Raw genomic sequence first — 21296 nt, 5'->3', positions numbered from 1 at the left:
TCCCTGATCTGCACACCCATGTCTGGCCAGAGCAAGTCGCATGCTGAGACCTGCCAGAACCTGAGGACCCTACTCACAGCCCTTGGAGCCTGGTCCGCGCCCGTTGGCCTGCAAGGCCTGGAAGAGTGAGACGTCCGTGTGACGTCTCACAGCAGCTCCCTGAGCTGAGCACACGGGCAACACTGCAGCCAACTGCCCTCACGCAGGAGGAAACCCCACCCTCGAGCCCAGGCCACCACAGAACTGCTCCTGGGTCTGAGGGTCTCAGGCAACACTGGGACCTGTTCTTTCACAAGGAATGTTCTCAGGGCTCAGCCCTGTTGCATCCAAGCTGTTTCTCACTGTGGCTGGACAATATTCCACTGTGTGGGTAGACTCACTGTGGGCGTCTCATCCTCAATTGATGGACATCTGGATTCGTCCTGTGTTTTTGCAGACATGAATCATAGGGATGTATGTCCTGGCTTCTCTTGGGCGTTTACCAGGAGTGGGATCTCTGGGTTCTGTGGTTGTCCTATGCCTAGGCTGTTTTCCAAAGTGGTCGCACTATTTCACATTCCCAACAGCAGGGGCTCCAATGCCTCCTCATCTTCCCAGAGTCTGTTACTGTCTCTGCATTTTACTCCCTGCAGCCTCATAGATTCACAATTAGACACAGATCTTAGTGTGTGTGTGTTTAAGCAGTGGGAATAGATTTTATTAGATAGTACTCATGGTAGAGGAAAGGCCTGGGCTCCCTTATGGTCTGTGCAGAGGTAATTTGGGTATTTTAAAGAGAAAAGGAAGGATAGGGGCAAGTATGAGCTTGGGAGTCAGTGAAGTAAAAAATAGTGTCAAAATAGTGTCAGTCACTGTAAATGCAATTGGGCCAGCTGTGTTTGTGGCCGTTGTCTAAGAATTCTGTCTTCCCACAGAGATGGGGAGAGAGGCCTTATCTGCTTGATGACTATATTTCAAGGGAAAGGCTCTCAGGTTCTGAGAGAGGCCCTTCTGAGCTGCAAGAGATGCATATTGTCCATTGCAAGCCCTTTCTGTTAAATGATTGGATAAAGAGAGGTCAGGGCCCATCATCAGGTGTTGGTTAGGACACAGTCTTCCTGGCAGCCTTGAGCTTTCCTTGGGTAGTTGTTTAAATGGAGGTGGTGGAGGTGGGGGTGTTGCACATAGGCACAGACTATGCTGAGTCCCTGAGCTCAGCGGATTTTCTTCCAGCAGGGCATGTGGACTTGGGGGAACAACCATCTTCCTACCTGCCTCAGGAGGACTGGGCTCATGCATTGCCCACCAGGAAGGCCACCCAGACTCAAGGGGGCTGAGGCAGTGACTGCTGTGCCTTGGGCTGGTATGGGGAGTGCCAGCCTTCAACCCTTCAGCAAACCTGCAGAGTCGCAGGCCATCCCCATGTTGGCCTGTGGTCTTTTCTGTAGCCAGAGGGCCTGGAGTCCCAGCAAGGAGATGCCCATGAGGGAGGCACAGTTGGAGGCATGGGCTGTGGGAGGACATTTTGCTTCCTCCTATGCTTAACAGGCAGTGTGCTAGTGCTGAAAGTCAGAATCCTGTTTCAGTCTCTTGTATCATGCTTATTTGGGGGAAATGGACTGAAGTCACTGGAACTAACCTGCTACTGGGATGGGACCTCCTGAGAAGCAGTGACTGTGCAATTATCAGAGGCCCTGGATGGAGGCAAAAGTTCCCTCCTCGTTCCTGTACTCGACCCCTGTGGGGAGAGAGATTCACCCTCAGTATCCTGACAACCGGCCCTCCCTTCCCCTCTCCCCTTTCTGTCTTTGTTCAGGCTTCCTGAGAAGAGGGGCACATTCTACCCTCACTCCCTTAAAGGGCCAGTCTGGGCCCAGGGGGCACAGGTGAGATGCCCTGACCACATGGAGCATCCTCCTCTGTGCCTTCCTTAGGGACCCTCCCTGATGAGATTAACAGAGGCATCTTGGCCATTCCAAACTGTGGATGGCTGAGATGGGGAGGGGGGCACTCTGAGGGGTGGTTTGTCCAGCCCTGGGCTTTCTGGACTCCAGGACTTGGGAACATGAAAAGTGGAGGGCAAACATTCAAACCACAGTATCATCCTTTCAGGTCATGGCGTGGGATGGTGGGCTCCCTCTCAGTTTAAAGGTGCAAACTTACGTTGTGGCACAACCAGAGCAGTGCACTTCAGAGGTCGTGCATCAGGGCTAGGCAGGGGCACAGCCCTTCAGAGGTCGTGCACCAGGGCTAGGCAGGGGCACAGCCCTTCAGAGGTCGTGCACCAGGGCTCGGCAGGGGCACAGCGCTTCAGAGGTCGTGCACCAGGGCTAGGCAGGGGCACAGCGCTTCAGAGGTCGTGCACCAGGGCTAGGCAGGGGCACAGCGCTTCAGAGGTCGTGCACCAGGGCTAGGCAGGGGCACAGCGCTTCAGAGGTCGTGCATCAGGACTAGACAGGGGCACAGCGTTCTGCAGTGCCAAACAGACGAACAGACTCGCTCAGGATGTAGTTGCTGCCTATTGAGGCACACCCTATTCCATAAGTACTTGGCTGTTGTGAGCAGAACCGCTGTGTAATTGCATGCTGAAAGTAGACACACATTTCAGATCTGTTTTAGAGGCAGTCGAATCAATTGTTAGGATCATGAATGTCAAGTCCTATGGTGGGACCACATTTAACTCTGGAAAACTGCCACGCTCTTTCTTAAGTGGTGAGCTACTCTGCCCTCCAGCAGCAGTGCATGAGAATTCCTATTTTTCACACAATTGGCATTGCACCATGAAGATCTTACCCATTGATAGGTGCTTGGTACCCCCTCCGTGTCTTAGTCACCCTGTCCTCAGGACGAGCGATCTGTCATCACTTCCTGTGTTGCTTTGCCATCTGTATTTCTTCTCTGGTGAGATGTCCCTTCAGATCTTCACTCATTTTTAAAGGGAGTGCTTGTTTTCTTTTTACTGTTTCTTACTCTATTTCAGATACAAGTCTTTTTTAGGTATGTACCTTCCAAATATTTGTCCCAGTCTGTGGCATGTCTTTTTCTTTCCAAAGTATGACTTTTTCCACAGAGTAAACATTTTTTCCAATGTTGACCAACACATGTGACATTTTAATATGAGACATTAACATATTCGTCTTCATACCAAAGCAATCAAAACGCAGTTTTTAAATCTTTTTCAGGAGGAAGATGAAAGTGTCCAGAGCACACGTACCATTAATGGGGTCCTGCCTGAGCCTATTCATCCACTTAGTGTTGGTGTTAGACTGTGAAAGAGCAACAAGTTCTGGGCAGATGCAAGGCATTTTAATCCAGCTGTGCTCTCTCTCTGCACCTCTCATTATTTATTGATGATAAGCTGAAAAAGGGAGTCAAAGGGCTAACAGAACAAGAAGTAGAAACAATATTGGATAAGGCAATGGTCCTTTTTAGGTTTACGCGAGAAAAAGATGTTTTTGAACGTTATTATAAACAACATCTGGCACGGAGACTTCTCACAAATAAAAGTGTTTCTGATGACTCTGAAAAGAATATGATATCTAAATTAAAGACTGAATGTGGATGTGAGTTCACTTCAAAACTGGAAGGAATGTTTAGGGATATGAGCGTATCAAACACAACAATGGATGAATTCAGGCAACATCTACGGGCAACTGGGGTATCTGTAGGTGGTGTTGATCTCACAGTCCGGGTGCTCACGACTGGATATTGGCCCACTCAGTCAGCCACACCAAAGTGTAACATCCCACCAGCACCAAGACATGCTTTTGAGATATTTGGGAGGTTCTACTTAGCCAAACACAGTGGTCGACAGCTCACGCTCCAGCATCATATGGGTTCTGCAGATCTCAATGCCATCTTTTATGGTCCAGTTAAAAAGGAAGATGGATCTGAAGTTGGTGTTGGAGGTGCACAAGTAACGGGCTCAAATACACGGAAGCATATATTGCAAGTTTCCACTTTCCAGATGACTATATTAATGCTCTTTAATAATAGAGAAAAGTACACATTTGAGGAAATTCAACAAGAGACAGATATCCCTGAAAGACAGCTGGTAAGAGCCCTACAGTCCCTCGCCTGTGGCAAACCAACACAGCGGGTTCTTACAAAAGAACCCAAGTCAAAGGAAATAGAAAATGGTCACATATTTACAGTTAATGATCAGTTCACATCCAAACTACACAGAGTCAAGATTCAAACAGTTGCTTCCAAACAAGGTGAATCAGACCCAGAAAGAAACAAGGCAGAAAGTAGACGATGACAAAAACATGAGATAGAAGCTGCTATAGTGCGGATAATGAAATCTAGAAAGAAGATGCAGCACAATGTTTTAGTAGCAGAGGTAACTCAGCAGTTGAAGGCACGATTCTTACCAAGTCCAGTTGTTATTAAGAAACGCATTGAAGGACTTATTGAGAGAGAATATTTGGCACGAACACCTGAGGATCACAAAGTATACACATATGTAGCATAAAATGTGTTCAGAAATTTGATTTATTCTTGGACTGTCCTCTTTGCGTGGACTGGGAAATTCTTTTAAATCATTAATATTAAGACGACCATCTCTTCTATTAAATTACAGTACATGTTCTAGACTATTCAGATCAAGCCTTTACTCCCTTTGAGAGTTTTCAACATCAATTGATTGAGCTTCAGGCTTTACAACATTTATCCCTGTAGAGATCATCTTTACAGTTCCTTGGGAAAATGTGAATGTGCCGCGTTCTGTTTTCAATACTGTATGAAAACAGGAAAAAAATAAAACAAAAGTTTAGAAAATACAGCTCATTAAAATAAAACTGTTGGATTTCACTTTTAAAAAAAAAAAAAAAAAAAAAAAGATTTTTCCCATTCTGTAGACTCTCTCTTCATGTTACTGTTTCCTTTGCTAAGAAGAAGCTTTTCAGTTTAAATCCATCCCATTTATTGATTCTTAATTTTATTTCTTGTGCTTTAGGAGTCTTGTTAAGGCAGTCAGGTCCTAAACCAACATGATGAAGATTTGGGCCTACTTTTTCTTCTATTAGGCACAGGGTCTCTGTTCTAGTGCCTAAGTCTTTGATCCACGTAGAGTTGATTTTTGTGTAGGGTGAGAGATAAAGGTTTAATTTCATTTTGTTACATATGGATTTCCAGTTTTCCCAGCACCATTTGTTGAATAGGCTATCTTTTCTCCGATGTATATTTTTGGCACCTTTGTCTAGTCTGAGATAACCAAATTTATATGGGTTTGTCTCTGTGTCTTCTATTTTGTACCATAGATCTTCCTGTCTATTTGATGCCAATACCATGACTTTTTTGTTACTATTTTTCTGTAGTATAGTTTAAGCTCTGGTATTGTGATGCCTCCTGCTTCACTCTTCTTGCTAAGGATTGCCTTGGCTATTCTGGGTCTCTTATTTTTCCAAATGAATTTCATGGTTGCTTTTTCTATTTCTGTAAAGAATGTCATTGGAATTTTAATAGGAATTGCATTAAATTTGTATAACACTTTTGGTAGTATGGCCATTTTGACAATATTAATTCTGCCCATCCAATAGCATGGGAAATCTTTCCATCTTCTAAGGTCTGTTTCAATTTCGTTTTTTAGTGTTCTGTAGTTTTCATTGTAGAGATCTTTCACCTCTTTTGTTAGATTGAGTCACAAGTATTTCATTCTTTTTTGAGGCCATTGTGAATGGGGTAGTTTTCCTAATTTCTCTTGCCATGTATTCATTGCTTATGTACAGAAATGCATTTGATTTATGCATGTTGATTTTATACCCTGCTACTTTTCTGAATTCATTTATGAGTTCTAGAAGTTTTCTGGTGGAATTTTTTGGATATTCTAAATACAGAATCATGTCTTCGGCAAATAGAGATAGTTCGAGTTCTTTTCCTATTCGTATCCCTTTAATTTCGTTCATCTATCTGATTGCTCTGGCTAGAGTTTCAAGGACAATGTTGAATTGAAGTGGTGAAAGAGGGCATCCCTGTCTTGTTCCAGTTTTTAGAGCAAATGCTTTCAGTTTTTCTCCAGTTAGAATGATGTTGGCTGTGGGCTTAGCATAGACAGTTTTTACAATGTTGAAGTATGTTCCTACTATGCTGGTTTTTCTACTGTTTTGAACATGAAGAGGTGCTTTATTTTGTCAAATGCTTTCTCTGCATCTATTGAGATAATCATATGATTCTTGTCTTTAAGTCTATTAATGTGATGTATTATGTTTACTGATTTCTTATGTTGAACCAACCATGCATTCCAGGGATGAACCAGACTTGATTGTGGTACACTATCTTTTTAATACATTTTTGTATGCAATTTACCAGAATTTTATTGAGAATTTTTGTATCTATGTTCATCAGGGATATTGGTCTGAAGTTTTCTTTCCTTGATGTGTCTTTGTCTTGTTTTGGTATAAGGGTGATACTATCCTCATAAAATGAGTTTGGAAGGGTTCCCTCCTTTTCTATTTCATGGAACAATTTGAGGAGTACTGGTAATTTTGCTGAATATAAAATTATCCATTGGTATCCATTTTCTTTCAGAGCTTGATATATATTATTCCAGGACCTCCTGACATTAAGAGTCTGGGTTGAGAAATCAGTTGAGATCCGAATTGTTTCCCCGCTATGTAATTTGACTTTTTGAGATGTAAGAGTTCTTTGTATATTCTAGACACCTGTTATGCTATCAGATACGTGATTTGCAAGTATTTTCTTCCATTCTGTGGGTTGTCTCTTTACTTTCTTTCCCCACGCCCATACTGGGGGTTGAACCCAGGGGCTCCACCACTGAGCCAGACCCCCAGCACTTTTTCTTTCTTTCTTTCTTTCTTTCTTTCTTTCTTTCTTTCTTTCTTTCTTTCTTTCTTTCTTTCTTTCTTTCTTTCTTCCTTCCTTCCTTCCTTCCTTCCTTCCTTCCTTCCTTTCTCTTTCTTTCTTTCTTTCTTTCTTTCTTTTCTTCTTATTCTTCTTCTTTGTTTCTGTTTTTGTTTTGTTTTGTTTTGTTTTGTTTGAGACAGGGCCCACTAAGTTGCTGAGGCTGGCCTGGAACTTGAAATCCTCCTGCTTGGTCTCTGCTTGGTCTCAAGTTACTGGGATGACACCACCATGCCTGCTTGTATTTGCATTTTCTTGGTTGTGTCCTGTGAAGCACAAATGTCTTCAATTTGAACAAGGTCTGATTTGTCTGTCTTTCTTGTTGCTCATGCTTTTCGGTGTAATGCCTAATGATCTAGTGCCAAGTCTGAGAGCTTGTTCTCCTAGAAATGCTTTATGACTTAGCTCCTACACTCAGACATGTGGTCCACTTCCAATTGACTTTTGCAAATGCTGTGAACTAAAGGTCCATGTTCAATCTTTTGCATGCAGATATTCAGTTATCTAAGCACCACTTGTTGGAAATGATGCTGGATACTGGGATCTTCTGACCTGATCATGACAGAAAAAATTGAGCCAGGTAACCTAACACGCAGGCCAGACTTTTCCTGGGCATCGGTGTAGGCAGGGAGATACAGCTCCCATGAGAAGGCAGCAGGCTGGCTCCCTGCAGGGGAGAAGGGAGCTCACTTTATTGGCTACTTGAAGGGGTGGTGATGTTAATTTGCTCTAAGTGTGTCCAACTCCGTTGTTTTCTTGTGCTGAAGGTAAGTTACTGCCACTGTTTAAGAGGACCATGCAGGCACACTGACCTCAACAACACAAAGCCCAGAGTTGGTTGAGGATGGTCTGCACCACACCCCCTGGGGCTGCTCTCTGGCCAAGGCCCAAAAGAACCTGTCTCAGAAGGACTACTTTTTCTCCATTGGAGGTTCTTGGCACCTTTGTTGAAAATATGTTGGCCATGATACGTGGGTTAATCCTGGGACCCCAGTGCTGTTCCAGCTACACATCTGCCTATGCCCCAGTGCTGACCAGTTGCACATCTGCCTTACGTCACACAGGCCTGACCACTGTAGCTTGGTAGTGAGTTTGGAACTGGGCAGCAAGTGTCTACCAACTCGTCATTCCCAGGATTGTTTTGACTCTTTGGTGCTCCTCCAATTTCATGTGAATTTTATTTTTTATTGTATTTCTTTTTTTTTTTTTTGGTACTAGGGATTGAACCCAGAGACACTTAACTACTGAGCCACATCCCCAGCCCTTTTTATATTTTATTTTGGGACAGGGTCTTGCTGAGTTGCTCAGACTTGGTAATTTGCTGAGGCTGGCTTTGAACTCTTTTTTTTTTTTTTTTTTAATAGTAAAAAAATTTTTATTGAGGAAAGCAGATGAGCTGCAGAATTGTAAAAAGAATTCTGAGGGAATAAAGAAAGCAACTCTTCATTTCAGGAAGTAAAAAAATTAATTAATTAATTAATTAAACCCAAAGAAAGTATGAACTTGTAAATTCATATAACTAAGGAAGCCATATCAACATTTATCTTCAACAAAGCCTTGAGCAGATGGGGCTGTGGGTGGGCATAGGAAAAGTGTAGGGCGGTGGTCAAGGAGGGATGGAAAATCAGACAAAATGTCCATTTCATTAAACCAATAGGCTAGATAAAACTGGTACTTGTGTTATTACCCCTTTAAGCCATTTTGAGGTTCTGGAGCCACTCTAGATTTCTACCAGTTTTTGGAAAGGGAAATTTTTGTTGTCCAAGGCTGTGGATCCAGTCAGCAGGGAGGGGACGTAAGGCACACAGAGAAAAAGTCAGGTTGGCTTAGGGCATTGTTGGTTGTGATTTGCATAATCCTGGTGCCTATTCAGAAAGGAAACTCTTGGCCCTTCACTCTGTTTACAGCTGTCAACCTGTGGTAAAGTAAAAGATGGTTCACTATCATAGTACAGCATGGCTTCTGTGTGGCAAAGTCCACCATGGTAGATTGTACATGTTTCAAATGTTGGTTTGTAACTCTACATTTGTAATGATGCATTGGCTGAAAGCTGAAAGAAAAGGTCACTTTGAAGATCCCTTGTTTCAGAGCATTTGTCAAATTTGTTTGCAAGCATTTAATCTCTGCCTCCTGGTACTTCTCAATTACTTGATCTCTTTTGCCTTCTTCTGGCTTTGAACTCTTGATCCTCCTTAGCCTCCCAAGTTGCTGGGATTACAGGTATGTGCCACTGCTCCCAGCTCTGAATTTTAGAAGGAGCTTGGTCTCTGCAGGAAGCCAGCTGGGAGGTAGATGGGCTGTGCTGTGTCTGTGGGCCAGTTGGAGAATGTTGCCATCGTAGTGGACATAGTGTGTAATGCTTTCCATTTATTTAGATCTTTGAGTTTTTTCAACAGTGTTTTGTAGTTTTTAGAGTACAGGTTTGGTACTTCCTTTGCTAAATTTATTCTTAAGTACTTATTCTTTCTGATGCTTTTGTGAGTGGAATTGTTTTCTTAGTTTTATTTTCTGATTGTTCATTGCAAGCATATAAAAATAGAATTTATTTTGTGTGTTGATCTAATATTTTGCAACTTGTTGAACTTGGGTATTAGTTCCAGTTCTCAATGGACTCCTCGGGATTTTCTGTATGCAAGATCATGTCACCTGTGAATGGCAGTATTGCTTCTTCCAAATCCAGATGTCTTTGGTTTCCAAGTCCACTGAGCTTTGCTGCTTTACTGTGTGCTGCCGAAGCAACTGCTCCTCAGGAAGAGACACAGCTGTCTTCTGGTGGTCAGCCTCTCCCAACAGAGCAGATCAGATACCTGAGCTGGGTGAGGGCAGAGGCAATCTCCTCTGGCTCCCCTCTGTGGGGCACAGCCTGTGTCTGCCACTCCTAGCATAGCACCGTGGCCACAGGAGCTTGTCCAGGGGAGTGGGCTTTCTGTGGTGGTGGAGCACCACAAGCTGCTGATCCACACACAGGGCTGGTCAGAGCAAGGGCACCTGTACCTCTGGACCTGTGCAGCAGTTCTTCCTGAACTCCTGCTGCTCCTGGGAGAAAAGCCCTCCTCTGCAAGGGCGCAACCAAGAGCCGTTTCAGTTCAGATGCTCTGGACTGTTGTTCACATCCTGTTACAGCACGTTTTCTTGAATGGATGTTTCTTCATATGTTCTAGGTCCTTAGGACAATTTGCAGAGACTTTAAGTGGTTGGCTTTTGTTGTTTGTTTAATAATTTTCAACAAGCTGGGCACATTGGCACAAGCCTGTAATCCCAGCAACTCAGGGGGCTGACACAGGAGGATCACAAGTTCTAGGCCAGTCTTAGCAACTTAGCAAGACAGCATCTCAAAATAGAATTTTAAAAAAGGACAGTGATAAAGCACCCCTGGGTTTAATCCCCAGTACTATATATATATATATATATATATATATATATATATATATATACACACACACACACACACACACACACACAGTATACATAAGTAATGTAGCCTTACTAGTAAGGCTTATTAGTAATAGCTTATTACTATTAATAATAACAGTAGCCTTATTAGTAATAGCTGAAACTGGAAACAAACCACGCCCTCATCTATAGCTGATGGGTGACCCTGTGATGCGTCCATGCAAGAAGTGCCCGACAGCAACCTGGGAGATCTGGGCTGTACTCAACAGCATCGTGCTGAGTGGAAGGCAGGACAATGCAGGTCCTCACTGGGTCTAGTCCCAGGAAACTCCAGAAAGTGCAAACCTATCAGGTTGTATCCTTTAAATGTGAAATGCATGTTCACTGAATGCTAATTATATCTCAAAAAAGACATAAAAAGTCAAATCGGAAGTGGAAGTCCCATTGTTGGCTGTGAAGTGTGAAGAGGAACTCCTGCTCTTGACTGCCGAGCTGGCTGGGCACACCTACTCAGGTCAGCCAGTCCACAGTGCCCTTGAGGCAGCGAAGACTGCTCAGCACTGGCATCAACGAGGCAGGTGTCCCTTGTTAATGCAGGGCAACGGGGAGGTGAGAGCGTCACAGGCAGCAGACAGTGATGCCAACGGCGTGGCCACGTGTGTTCCTGAGGCTCTGATCCCGTAGAGATGTGCCAGGGCTGAGGGCTATCCCGTGCCACCACGGCAACACACCAGCCACCTCAAGGCTGGGCGAATGCTGGCTTGGACACTTGCTGCTGCTGTACTCGGCCCCTGCCTGCAGCCACACAGCAAATGCTGGAAGGAGCCAGGGGCCTTGGCACAGTCCCACGAGGAGATGAGGAGGTGGCCTACAACACAGGAAACTCACCAGTGTTCCAGCAGACAGGGACCCCAGCGTGGGACTAGCCGGGACCTAGTCCACAGGCATGTGGCCCCGGATCTTCCTTTGGCCTTCCTGGTCATCACCTTCCCCGTCCTGCCCTCTCTCCACTCACCCAGAAGGACCCATGGCTCCTTCAGTGGATGTAAGTCAGTCGCAGGGCATGGGCCCACACCCAGGCAGCAGGCAGGAGGCTCACCCTCTCAGGAGCTCGTCCTGCACCCCCGTGCAAGGGGCCCTCTGTTGTCCTGGGACATTGGGTCACAGGGTTAAGGGAAGCAGCAGTTCTAGGATTTAGGGTACCATCCTCAAGGCAGAGTAACTCCAGGTCTGCCCTGCAGATTTCACGTGAGGGGCTGGGCCCTCCTGGGACCCTCAGTGATATCGTTAGGCTCAGAAGCAGTGGCCTCAGGTGGGCTTTGGAGGAACCCAACGGACAGGACTGTGGACCTCTGCACATGCACAGCATCCTTCTCCCAGGTGCCTCCTGCACCTTCGTCACACCCTCAGGGGCCTGGAGCACAACTGTAGCTTAATTTGTCATGGATCTGGAGCTCCATGAGCTTTTTGGGGACAGGTACAGGCTAAAGGTTTTAGGAGCTCAAGCCGTTCTGAAAACAGGATCTTCACTGCTGAGACACCAAGGCCTTCATCTAAGCGCAGCAACCCCCTGGCCCCAGGACTGTGGGCAGCTGGGGACCTGGGGCTCACGGGCTGGCACTCACAGGGTGGTTTCCCTAGGGGACAAGCCTGCCCCCACCTCCTCGGAGGCAGTGCAGGTGGTCACACTCCCACCTGGACCCCTCCACAGGCTTTGCTCTCCCAGACACACAGGACGTCATGGCAGCTGCTGCTGGAGACTTACACCCCCAAGGACTGCATGAGCACAGCCCAGGTGCACCCTGCCGCCTCGCTGTGCCTCAGAGCCACCACATCCCTCCCTTGCTGGGTCACACAAGGTGAAGTGCCTCTCGGTGACTGGCCCCCATCTGGGCGGTCACTTGTGGTTGGGCACAGAGCCCAGAGCCCCGGGGGCTTGGTCAGAACCTCTATGGGGACAAGGGCAGGGCACACTTCACAGGCCCCGTGCTCGAGGTCAGATCCCCTGCTCCACCTGCACCCCTGCCCTGGAGCCCAGGCTTGATGGGTGTCAGCCCTGTGCGTGTCGGACGACCATTACCTCCTGTGTGTGGAGTCCCTTCCGTTGTCAGTCAGCGGCCTGGTCCTCATGACAGAGGCCACCTTCTTCAGAAGCAGGCAGTTCTCCCGGTCGATGGCAGAGAGCCTCTCTTCCTCCAGCTGTGGGCAGAGGGAGATTGGAGGAGACTGAGCCAGGACGCCAGGCCTCCCTGTGGCAGGCGGGTGCCTGCACTGTGTGACCGGAGAGGACACGCTGGGGTGGAGCAGCAGCCACAGTGCAGACACACCCTGCAGCACTGGTCACCCTCTAAAGCAGGCTTGTGGAGTCCTGATGATGAGGCCATCTCACATCCTAAGAGAGCTTGCACTCTTCCGGAGGAGGGAACATTGAGCCCACAGGGAGGACCTCCCATTTTAGGGTTTCAAACTGACGGAGCTGCTGCTTGCTCAAGGCTGGAGCCTCAGCTTGCTTGTCCAGCCACTTCCCAGGGCTTACTAGGCACAGGTGCAGGCAGAGGATCCCTGTGAGGGCAACCTCACAGGCTCACTCCCCAGGGGCCTTCACATCAAGGAGTGAGAGCCCTGAGTGGTCCCGAAGTGGTCCACTCCAAAAGAACCATGCTAATGAACCATTCTAGAGCTGCCCGTAAGCATTGCCACTGAGACTCTCCCCACCTCCAAGACTTCGTGGTGGACATCAGCACCTGGGAGACCCTGGCACAGTCACCGCCCAGCCCCCTAGGGGCAGGACCAGGTCAGGCCTGGTGACGAGTGTGTTCTCAGGCCTCCCCATGCACCTGGGTTTTCCAGATGACACGGCCTGCTCTGCTGAGAAAACTGGGCACAATACCTTCAACCTCTTGAGCATCAGGCGGAGGTGGCTGAATGCTGGCGGCGGGCAGGTGTCTACCAGCGGCTGGGCATTCTGCACCTAGAGCACAGAGCAGGTCGTGAGACCCTGGTACAGTTCCAGCAAATGATTCGAGTGCTGCAGACTGTGTGAGCTCTGGGGACAGTAAGTGATCATGGCAGAACACCCCTGCTGAGGCTCCTGACTTGACCCAGAGCGTGAGGATGCCCAGGAGGGCAGCCCTGAGGAAGGAGCCCATGTTGTCCTTGTAAGCGGAGAATCAAGTGGGCACAGGACAAGGCTCCCTGAGTGCTAAGAGCTGGACGTCTCTGTTCTTGGCAGGGTTGCAGAGGCCCTGCCTGTGGTGATCGGGTGCTCGAGCCTGCACTGAGCTGTCGAGCTCTCCTGCAACACTCTCAGGACAAGTGCCTTCCACAGAGGTCAGCTGCAAAGCAATCTTGTACCATTTCCCTTAGGAAACATACAATCAAGGGGAAATTCACTTTAAAGTGGTGGATTAAAGTCACCAGGGATATGTGTAAAGGCACCCCTTGAATTCTAGGTCCTTCTGATTGAGCACTGCCTGCCAGGACCTATGGGTTGATGCACTCATCAGTAAGCTCCACTAGCCACAAATGGCAGGCTGGAAGTTACGCCTGGGTACAGCCCAGTAGCAGAGAGCATTGTGACAATCCAGTGCTCAGAGAATCTTCCGGATGGGACTTCAGGTCTGTGGGGTGGCTTTGTAGGACAAGGAAGGGAGAGAGCTGCACCAAGAGGTGCAGTCTATAAGTGAGGAAGAGGCCTTGCCCAGGAACTGAGCCCTACCAGAAGCTTGACCTTGGACTCCAACCCCCAGATCTGTGAGAAATAGACCTTGCTCTCAAAGCTGCCCAGGTTGTGGTGTTTGCTGGGGCAACTCGAGTGACAGAGATGGTGAGGACAGATGCGGTTTGATCATTGCAACACACACACCAGTGACCAACACCACTCTTCCTGTTTGGGGTGCTCCTGCCATGATCTGAAGGTTTGTGCCCCAATACATGTCGAGATCCTGACCCCAAGGTGAAGATGGGGCCTTTGGGATGGGATGAGATCAGGGAGCAGAACCCTCATAAGTGGGGTAAATGGCTTCCTAGAAGAAGCTCAGAGTCCCCCGTGAGGAGGCCACCTTGAGGAGGCATTGCCTGTGAGCCAGTAAGTGGCCTTCACCACATACCATATCTGCCTGCACCTTGGTCTCCAGTCTCCAGAACCAAGAGAAACGAATTCCGATGCTTATGAGTGCTATGGTTTAGGTATGAGGTATCGTACGTAGACCAAAGTTCAAGTGTCAGACAACGAGAAGAGTTCAGAGGTGAAATGGTAGGGGTAGGAGAGCCTTGACCTCGGCAGTGCACTGATCCAGTTCAATGGAGCCACTGGGGAGCAGGCGGCGTGTGGCTGAGGAGGGGTCCCTGGGGCTGTGCTTCAGTTCACGGTGAGGGAGCAGTCTCCCTCTGCTTCCTGGTGCCATGCCCCGGACTGCTTTCCTCCATCAAGTCCTTCCGTCGTGATGTTCTGCCTCACCTCGGGCCAGAGGAACAGAGTCAGTCGTTTATGAACTGAGACCTCCAAAACTGTGAGGCCAGGAAAGCTTCCTCCTCTCAAATTGTTCTGGTCTGGTCTTTTGGTCATGGGGACAAGAAAGCTGACCAAAACAATAAGTGATGCAGCTTGTGGTGTTTTGTTAAAGCAGCCCAACAAGACACTGCAGGGTCCCACTGTGTCCCTCCAAGTTTGCCCTGAGAAGCCACCCCAGGGACGCTCTGGAGGGGTGCCTGCGCTCAGGATGGATTTCAGCTGCTGCAGAGGGGCTTGCTGGGGGTCCTGCTCCTGCACTTCATGCCAGCACAGCCTTTGTCCCTTTGCCCTCCTGCCATCTATCTGCCACGTGAGCACTTCCAGCATTAGGGTCCACAGTAGACTGCACACACAGACCGCGATCTTGGCTTCGCTGCCTCCAGAACTGAAGAAACGGTCTCTGCCCGTCCTCCATGGCATCTAAGGTAGACACTCTTCACACTGTGTTCTGGTTTTCAACTTCGGTGAGCTTTTCTGAATATTCTACTCTGCCCCACTGCTAGGTCTTGCTGTTTGTGCTTGATACCAGTGTCCTTGTAACTGAGGCTATTTTCAATATCTGATGTCGTTAGCCAGCTGTGTTACACTTCTTTCTTGGCATTTTATGATTGTTCTTATACATCCTACCAGAGAAGCTTAATGACAAATGTGTATCATCCAGAAAACTGTGGGCACTTCTGTGGGATTTCTCCAAGGGTGCCCGCCAACATGGGGAAGAGACATCTTTAAAAATCAAGTATTTCTCTCCAAGAACATTGTACTTCTCTCTATTTGGTCAAGTCTGCCACTGTGGTTTCCAGGAATGTTTTTTTATCATTCTCCTTATCTAAGTGTGATATTGGGAAATACATATTTAATCTTCCCTCCCCCACCCAACTTCCTGTTCTACAACTAAGATCTGTGGGCTCTCCAGAGTGGTGTCTCTTTGTATACTGGTGAGATGGCTAGGGCTGGCGCTCCTAGCTGGACTCCAGGAGGGACTGGCCCCAGGGGAGCCAACCCTATGACTAGAGGGTTGGATCTTTTATTTCCACCCTACAATCTCCAGAGGAGAGAGGAGATCAGAGATCTTGATCTCCAATGACCAGTGATGTAAACGACCATGCCTTTGTAAGGAGCTCCATAGAACCCAGTGGACAGGTGGTGTTATGGGGCGCAACTTAAGAACAGACCAATCACCACTGAGAAGTCCAAATTTGAGAGTCTTTATTAAGCTGGCCAGCTGACTGTCCCACACAATGCCCCAAAAAATGGCTATTGGGAGAACAGCCCCGACCACAGGGTCATAGGGGTTCTTATACCAAATATCACATCAATCATAAGTGTCTGTTGCTATGATTCGAAATTACACATTAACATCATGAGATCATCAACAGAGGGGGAAGTGGGTCAGAATGACCCTTACCTAGGTACAAACTAAAGAATGGTTGCTAACATCCATACAATCACTGTTCACATGGTACATTGTTTAGGAGAAATAGGGATCAAAAGAGAGCAATTTTCACTACATAGGAGTTGCCATTGTATATTATTAAACATGTCACACCAAGTAACTGATGATGGGCACAGAGGAGGGGTGTTCCCATGGGAGAAGCTTATTTCCTACATAACATGGAGTCTCAGAGCAGAATGGAGTCTGTTTAGTCATTTCCCTTGAGTCTGGCCTAGAACATTCTCATGGAGCCAGATCTGTCAGTCCATCACAGTGGGCCGGCCCAAGAGCTTCCCCATGGAGGGTCCTGAGCCCTTGCCAGGAGAGGGCAGGGGTGGCACACACTCCTTGTCTGTATCTCACCAACTCTTCTCTGTCTGGCTGCTAGCTGCATCCTTTGTGATATTCTGTAGTCAGTGAGCAAGGACAGGGAAGTGTGTCTCTGAGTTCCTGGGCCACTGAAGCAAGCTACCCTAAAGACAGCTGCCACCCCCAGCAGTGCAGCTGACCACCTCCTGCTGTGCCTGCATGGGCACCAAAGGGGGGGGGACGGAACCCTCGACTGGGGGTCCCATGCCAGTGTGATCCCTGGGTCAGTGTGCCAGGGAACAGCATGGACTCTTGGTGGACGGCACCGGAACTGAGTGGAATTAAAGAATGCCCAGTGGGTGCCTGTGGGAGAATCTCCGGTAACACTGGTGTCCCCTGGGAAGCCCCCACACCTCTGGGGTCAGAGTGCCCTGAGCTGTCAGAGTTCAGTAAGAGAAACCACGGTTTTTCCTCCTACACCCTTACAGTAGGCTTGGGTATTTCTCATTAAGATTCTTCCTGGGCATTCTAGTCTCTTTGCTACTATTGTGAACAGGGTCTCCCTTCCATTTTATTTTTCAAGCTGGTATTTGCGTGTATATATATGCATACATTATGTATATGAATTCCCTTTATAGCCCAACATTTTACTGAATTATTGTTTGTAATAGTTTCTCCAGTGACTCTTTTGGATTTACTAGATATTTAATATTTTTGTTTATCAATAGAAAAATAAAGTCCAGTACCCATTTGTTTCATTTTCATGACTATGATTTATCTAATTGCATTGGCTAATAACTCCAACATAATTTACAGATTATAAGAAATGGTAGAGCCCAGTTCCTCCAGCCACATAGAACACCTTTCTGTTCATGTAGTTCTCTGATCAGTTTTATAGTTTCCTTCATATGGATCTTAGGCACCTGTTGTTGGACTGACAACTAAGTATTTCATTTTTTGAGTGCTAATATAAATGGTATTTTGTTTTAAGTTTCAAATTCCTCTCTTTCATTGCTGGAATTTAGGAAAGTAATTGACTTTTATCTGTTAACTTGTATCCTGCATCATTGCTATAATTGCTTATTGGTTCTAGAAATTTTTTGTTAATTCTTTGGAGTTTTCAAAATAGACAAGTCACCTGCAAACAAAGTTTTATTTCCTCCTTTCAATCAGTATACCATTTATTTCCTTTTCTTGACTTACTGTGTTAGAATTTCCAGTGCAATGTTTAAAAGAACGCCTCCCTCCTGTTTCTCACTAGTAACTATGATGTTTTCTTTAAACATTCATTATCAAGTTGAGGAAGTTCCCCTGTATTCCTAGTTTATTGACAGTTTTTATCATGAATGGATATTAGATTTTGTTAAATACTCACTGTATCTCCTGATGCACTCATGTGATCTTTCTTTTTTTCTAGCCTGTTGATATATTACATTAATTGATTTTTTAATGATAACCCAGCCTTGCATACTTGGGATAAGTTCCACTTGGTCATATTGTAAACTTCTTTTTATATGATACAGGATCCAATTTGCTAATATGTTTTGAGAATTTTTGCATCTATATTCATGAGAAATGTTAATCTGTAGTGTTCTTGTATATCTTTGTCTAATTTGGGTTATAAGGTAATTCTGGTCCCATAGAATGAATTAAAAAGCATTCCCTCTGCTTCTATCCTCTGAAAGAGATTCTCAGTAATTAGATAATTTCTTCCTTAAATATCTGACAGAATTTACCAGCAAATATTCTGGGCCCAGAGCTTTCTGTTTTGGAAGTTTATTAATTATTGACTCAATTTCTTTAATAGATATAGGTCCATTCAGATTGTCTAATTTTTTGTGCAATTTTTTTTTTTTTTTTTTAGTACTGAGGATTGAACTCAGGGGCACTCCACCTCTGAGCCACGTCCCCAGCCCTATTTTGTATTTTACTTAGAGACAGAGTCTCACTGAGTTACTTAGTGCCTCGTTTTTTGCTGAGGCTGGCTTTGAACTCATGATCCTCCTGCCTCAGCCTCCCAAGCCACGGGGATTACCGGGTGTGATTTTTGATAGACTGTGTCCTTGAAGGACCTGGTTCACTTCATCTAGGTTATTAAACTTGTAAGCACAGAATTGTTTGCAGTATTCCTTTACTATCCTTTCAATGCCCATGGATCTGCATGATGCTTCCTGTTTTATTTCTGATGTAATTTGTGTCTTATTGTTTTTTCTTTGCCTGCCTAGAGATATTTTTAGAGAATTAGCTTTCAAAGAGCCAGGTTCTCTCACTTTTTTTTTTTTTCAAATTGATTTCCTGTTTTCAAATTGATTTATTTTTATTCTTTCTTTACTTTTTCTAACTTTGGTTTAAATGTGTTCTTCTTTTTCTAGTTTCCTAAGGTGAAAACTTAGATTATTGAGTTTAGGTCTTTCTTCTTTCTAATAAACTAAAATTTCCCCTAAGCACTGTTCTCACTGCATACAACAAATTTTGAGAAGTTGTGTTTTTGTTTTTGTTTTGCTCAAGATATTTCAGAATCTCTCTTGTGATTTCTTTCTTTATCCGTGTGTTATTTAGAGGTGTGATTTTCCATGTCCAGTGTTTGGGACTTTCCTGTTATCCTTCTGTAATTGTTTTCTACCACTGGGTACTAGGAGCAGACTTTGTGTGATTTTTATTCTGTCAATGTGTTATGATGTGTTTGGGGCCTAGAATGTAGATTTCACAGGCGCTTGGAAGGACATGTGTTATACTTTTGTTGAATGGAATAGTCTGTAGATGTCAATCCAGTTGATTGATGATGTTATTGAATATGAATATGCTCTTACTGATTTTCTATCTCCTGTAATTGTCCATTTCTGACAGGGTGTTGAAGCCTCCAACGAAGATAGTGGATTCATCTATTTCTTCTTGTGATTTTACTAGTCTTTGCCTCATGAGGTGTGACACTTCATGTCAAAGATTAGAGAATTAATCTATTATCATCATGTACTACCCTTCTTTATCCCTGATAACTTTCCTCTCTTTGAAGTCTGCTCTGCCAAAAATTAATAGCTACTCTTGCTTTCTTGGGATTAGTGTTAACATTGTATATTTTCTCTATTTTTCTGGCAGACTCCATTTTGATTCATTGTACACAAATGGGCTACGACTTTTCATTTCTATGGTTGTGCACAATGTGAATTTACAACATTCATGTAATCATACATGTACATGGGGTAATACTGTCTGTCTCATTCTACTGTCCTTCCTTCCCCACCCCATCCCAACTCATTTTCCTCTACAACATCCAAAGTTCCTTCATTCTTCTCTTCCCCCCTGCCACACTTAAGTCATCCACTTATCAGAGAAAACATTTGGCCTTTGGTTTCTTGGGCTTGGTCTATTTGACTTAACATGATATTTTCCAACTTTATCCATTTACCAGCAAATGCCATAATTTTATTCTTCTTTAAGGCTGAGTAATATTCCATTGTGAATATATACCACAGTTTCTTTATCCATTCATCAATTGAAGGACATCTAGGTTGGTTCCACAATCTAGCTATTGTGAATTGAGCTGCTATGAACATTGATGTGGCTGCATCACTGTAGTATGCTGATTTTAAGTCCTTTGGGTATAAACTGAGGACTGGGATAGCTGGGTCAAATGGTGGGTCCATTCCAAGTTTTCTGAGGAATCTCCATACTGCTTTCCAGAGTGGCTGCACCAATTTGCAACTCCACCAGCAATGTATGAGTGTACCTTTTTCCCCACATCCATACCAACACTTATTATGCTTGTGTTCTTGATAATAGCCATTCTAATTGGAGTTAGATGAAATCTTAGGGTGGTTTTAATTTGCATTTCCCTAACTAATAAGGATGACGAGCATGTATTTGTTGATCACCTGTATATCTCCTTCTGTGAAGTGTCTGCCCAGTTCCTTAACCCATGTATTGATTAGGTTCTTTGTATTTTTGGGTGTAAAGTTGATCAAATTCTTTATAAACTTTGGAGATTAGTGGTCTGTCTGAAGTGTGTGTGGAAAAGATTTTCTCCCACTCTGTAGGCTCTCTTTTCACATTATTGATTGTTTTCTTTGCTGAGAAAAAGCTTTTTAGTTTGAATCCATCCCATGAATTGATTCTTGCTTTCATTTCTTGTGCTATGGGGAAAAGGAAGTCTGGTCCTAAGCCAGCATGATGATGATTCGGGCCTACTTTTTCTTCTATTTGGTGAAGGGTTTCAGGCCTAATTCCTAGATCCTTGATTCATTTTGAGTTGAGTTTTGTACAGGGTGAAAGCTCGGGATTTAATTTCATTTTACTGCATATGGATTTCCAGTTTTGCCAGCACCATTTGTTGAAGAGGCTCTTTTCTCCATTGTAAGTTTTTGGCACCTTTGTCTAGTATGAGGTGACTGTACCTATGTGGGTTTGTCTCCATGTTTCTATCCTGTACCATTGGTATACCTGTCTATTTTGGTGCCAGTACCATGCCGTTTTTGTTACTATTGCTCTGTAGTAGAGTTTAAGGTCTGGTATTGTGATACCTCCTGCATCACTCTTCCTGCCCAGGATTGCTTTGGCTATTCTGGGTCTTTTGTTCTTCCAGATGAATTTCATGATTGCTTTCTCTATTTCTAAGAGGAATGTCATTGGGATTTTAATTGGAATTGCATTAAATCTGTATAGTGTCTTTGGAAGTATGCCCATTTTGATATTAATTCTGCCTATCCAAGAACACAGGAGATCTTTCCATCTTCTAAGGTTTTCTTCAATTTCTTTCTTTAATATTCTTTAGTTTTCATTGTAGAGATCTTTCACCTCTTTGGTTACATTGAT

The 21296-nt window shown here is 45.2% G+C and overlaps 2 protein-coding genes across 7 annotated transcripts in view; one reads left to right on the top strand and one right to left on the bottom strand.

The window, feature by feature from the left end:
- Positions 1-21296, bottom strand: part of CFAP97D2 (CFAP97 domain containing 2) — a 39556-nt gene that overhangs the window by 11478 nt on the left and 6782 nt on the right. For 5 of the 6 annotated variants that reach the window (XM_079137430.1, XM_079137433.1, XM_079137431.1 and 2 more), the window contains exons 2-3: positions 13124-13204; positions 12314-12432 (exon numbers count right to left, since the gene is read on the bottom strand). In XM_079137430.1, coding sequence (XP_078993556.1) covers positions 12314-12432; positions 13124-13204 — 200 coding nt within the window. Of the gene's footprint in view, positions 1-7072; positions 7393-12313; positions 12433-13123; positions 13205-21296 lie in introns of those variants that run through there. The other variant, XM_079137434.1, reaches the window with a different exon arrangement.
- Positions 19-4737, top strand: LOC306660309 (cullin-3-like; the record flags this gene model as incomplete). Its single annotated transcript, XM_079138415.1, is given in 4 exon segments — positions 19-125; positions 3295-4209; positions 4211-4239; positions 4242-4737. Coding segments are annotated over 4 exon segments (1263 nt in total). The 3' UTR covers positions 4454-4737.

This window comes from Sciurus vulgaris (genome assembly GCF_902686455.1).
Source record: "Sciurus vulgaris genome assembly, chromosome: 4".
Lineage (NCBI taxonomy): Eukaryota > Metazoa > Chordata > Mammalia > Rodentia > Sciuridae > Sciurus > Sciurus vulgaris.
The sequence above is the reverse complement of the archived record's forward strand: the minus strand, read 5'-3'. Positions and strand labels throughout refer to the sequence as shown.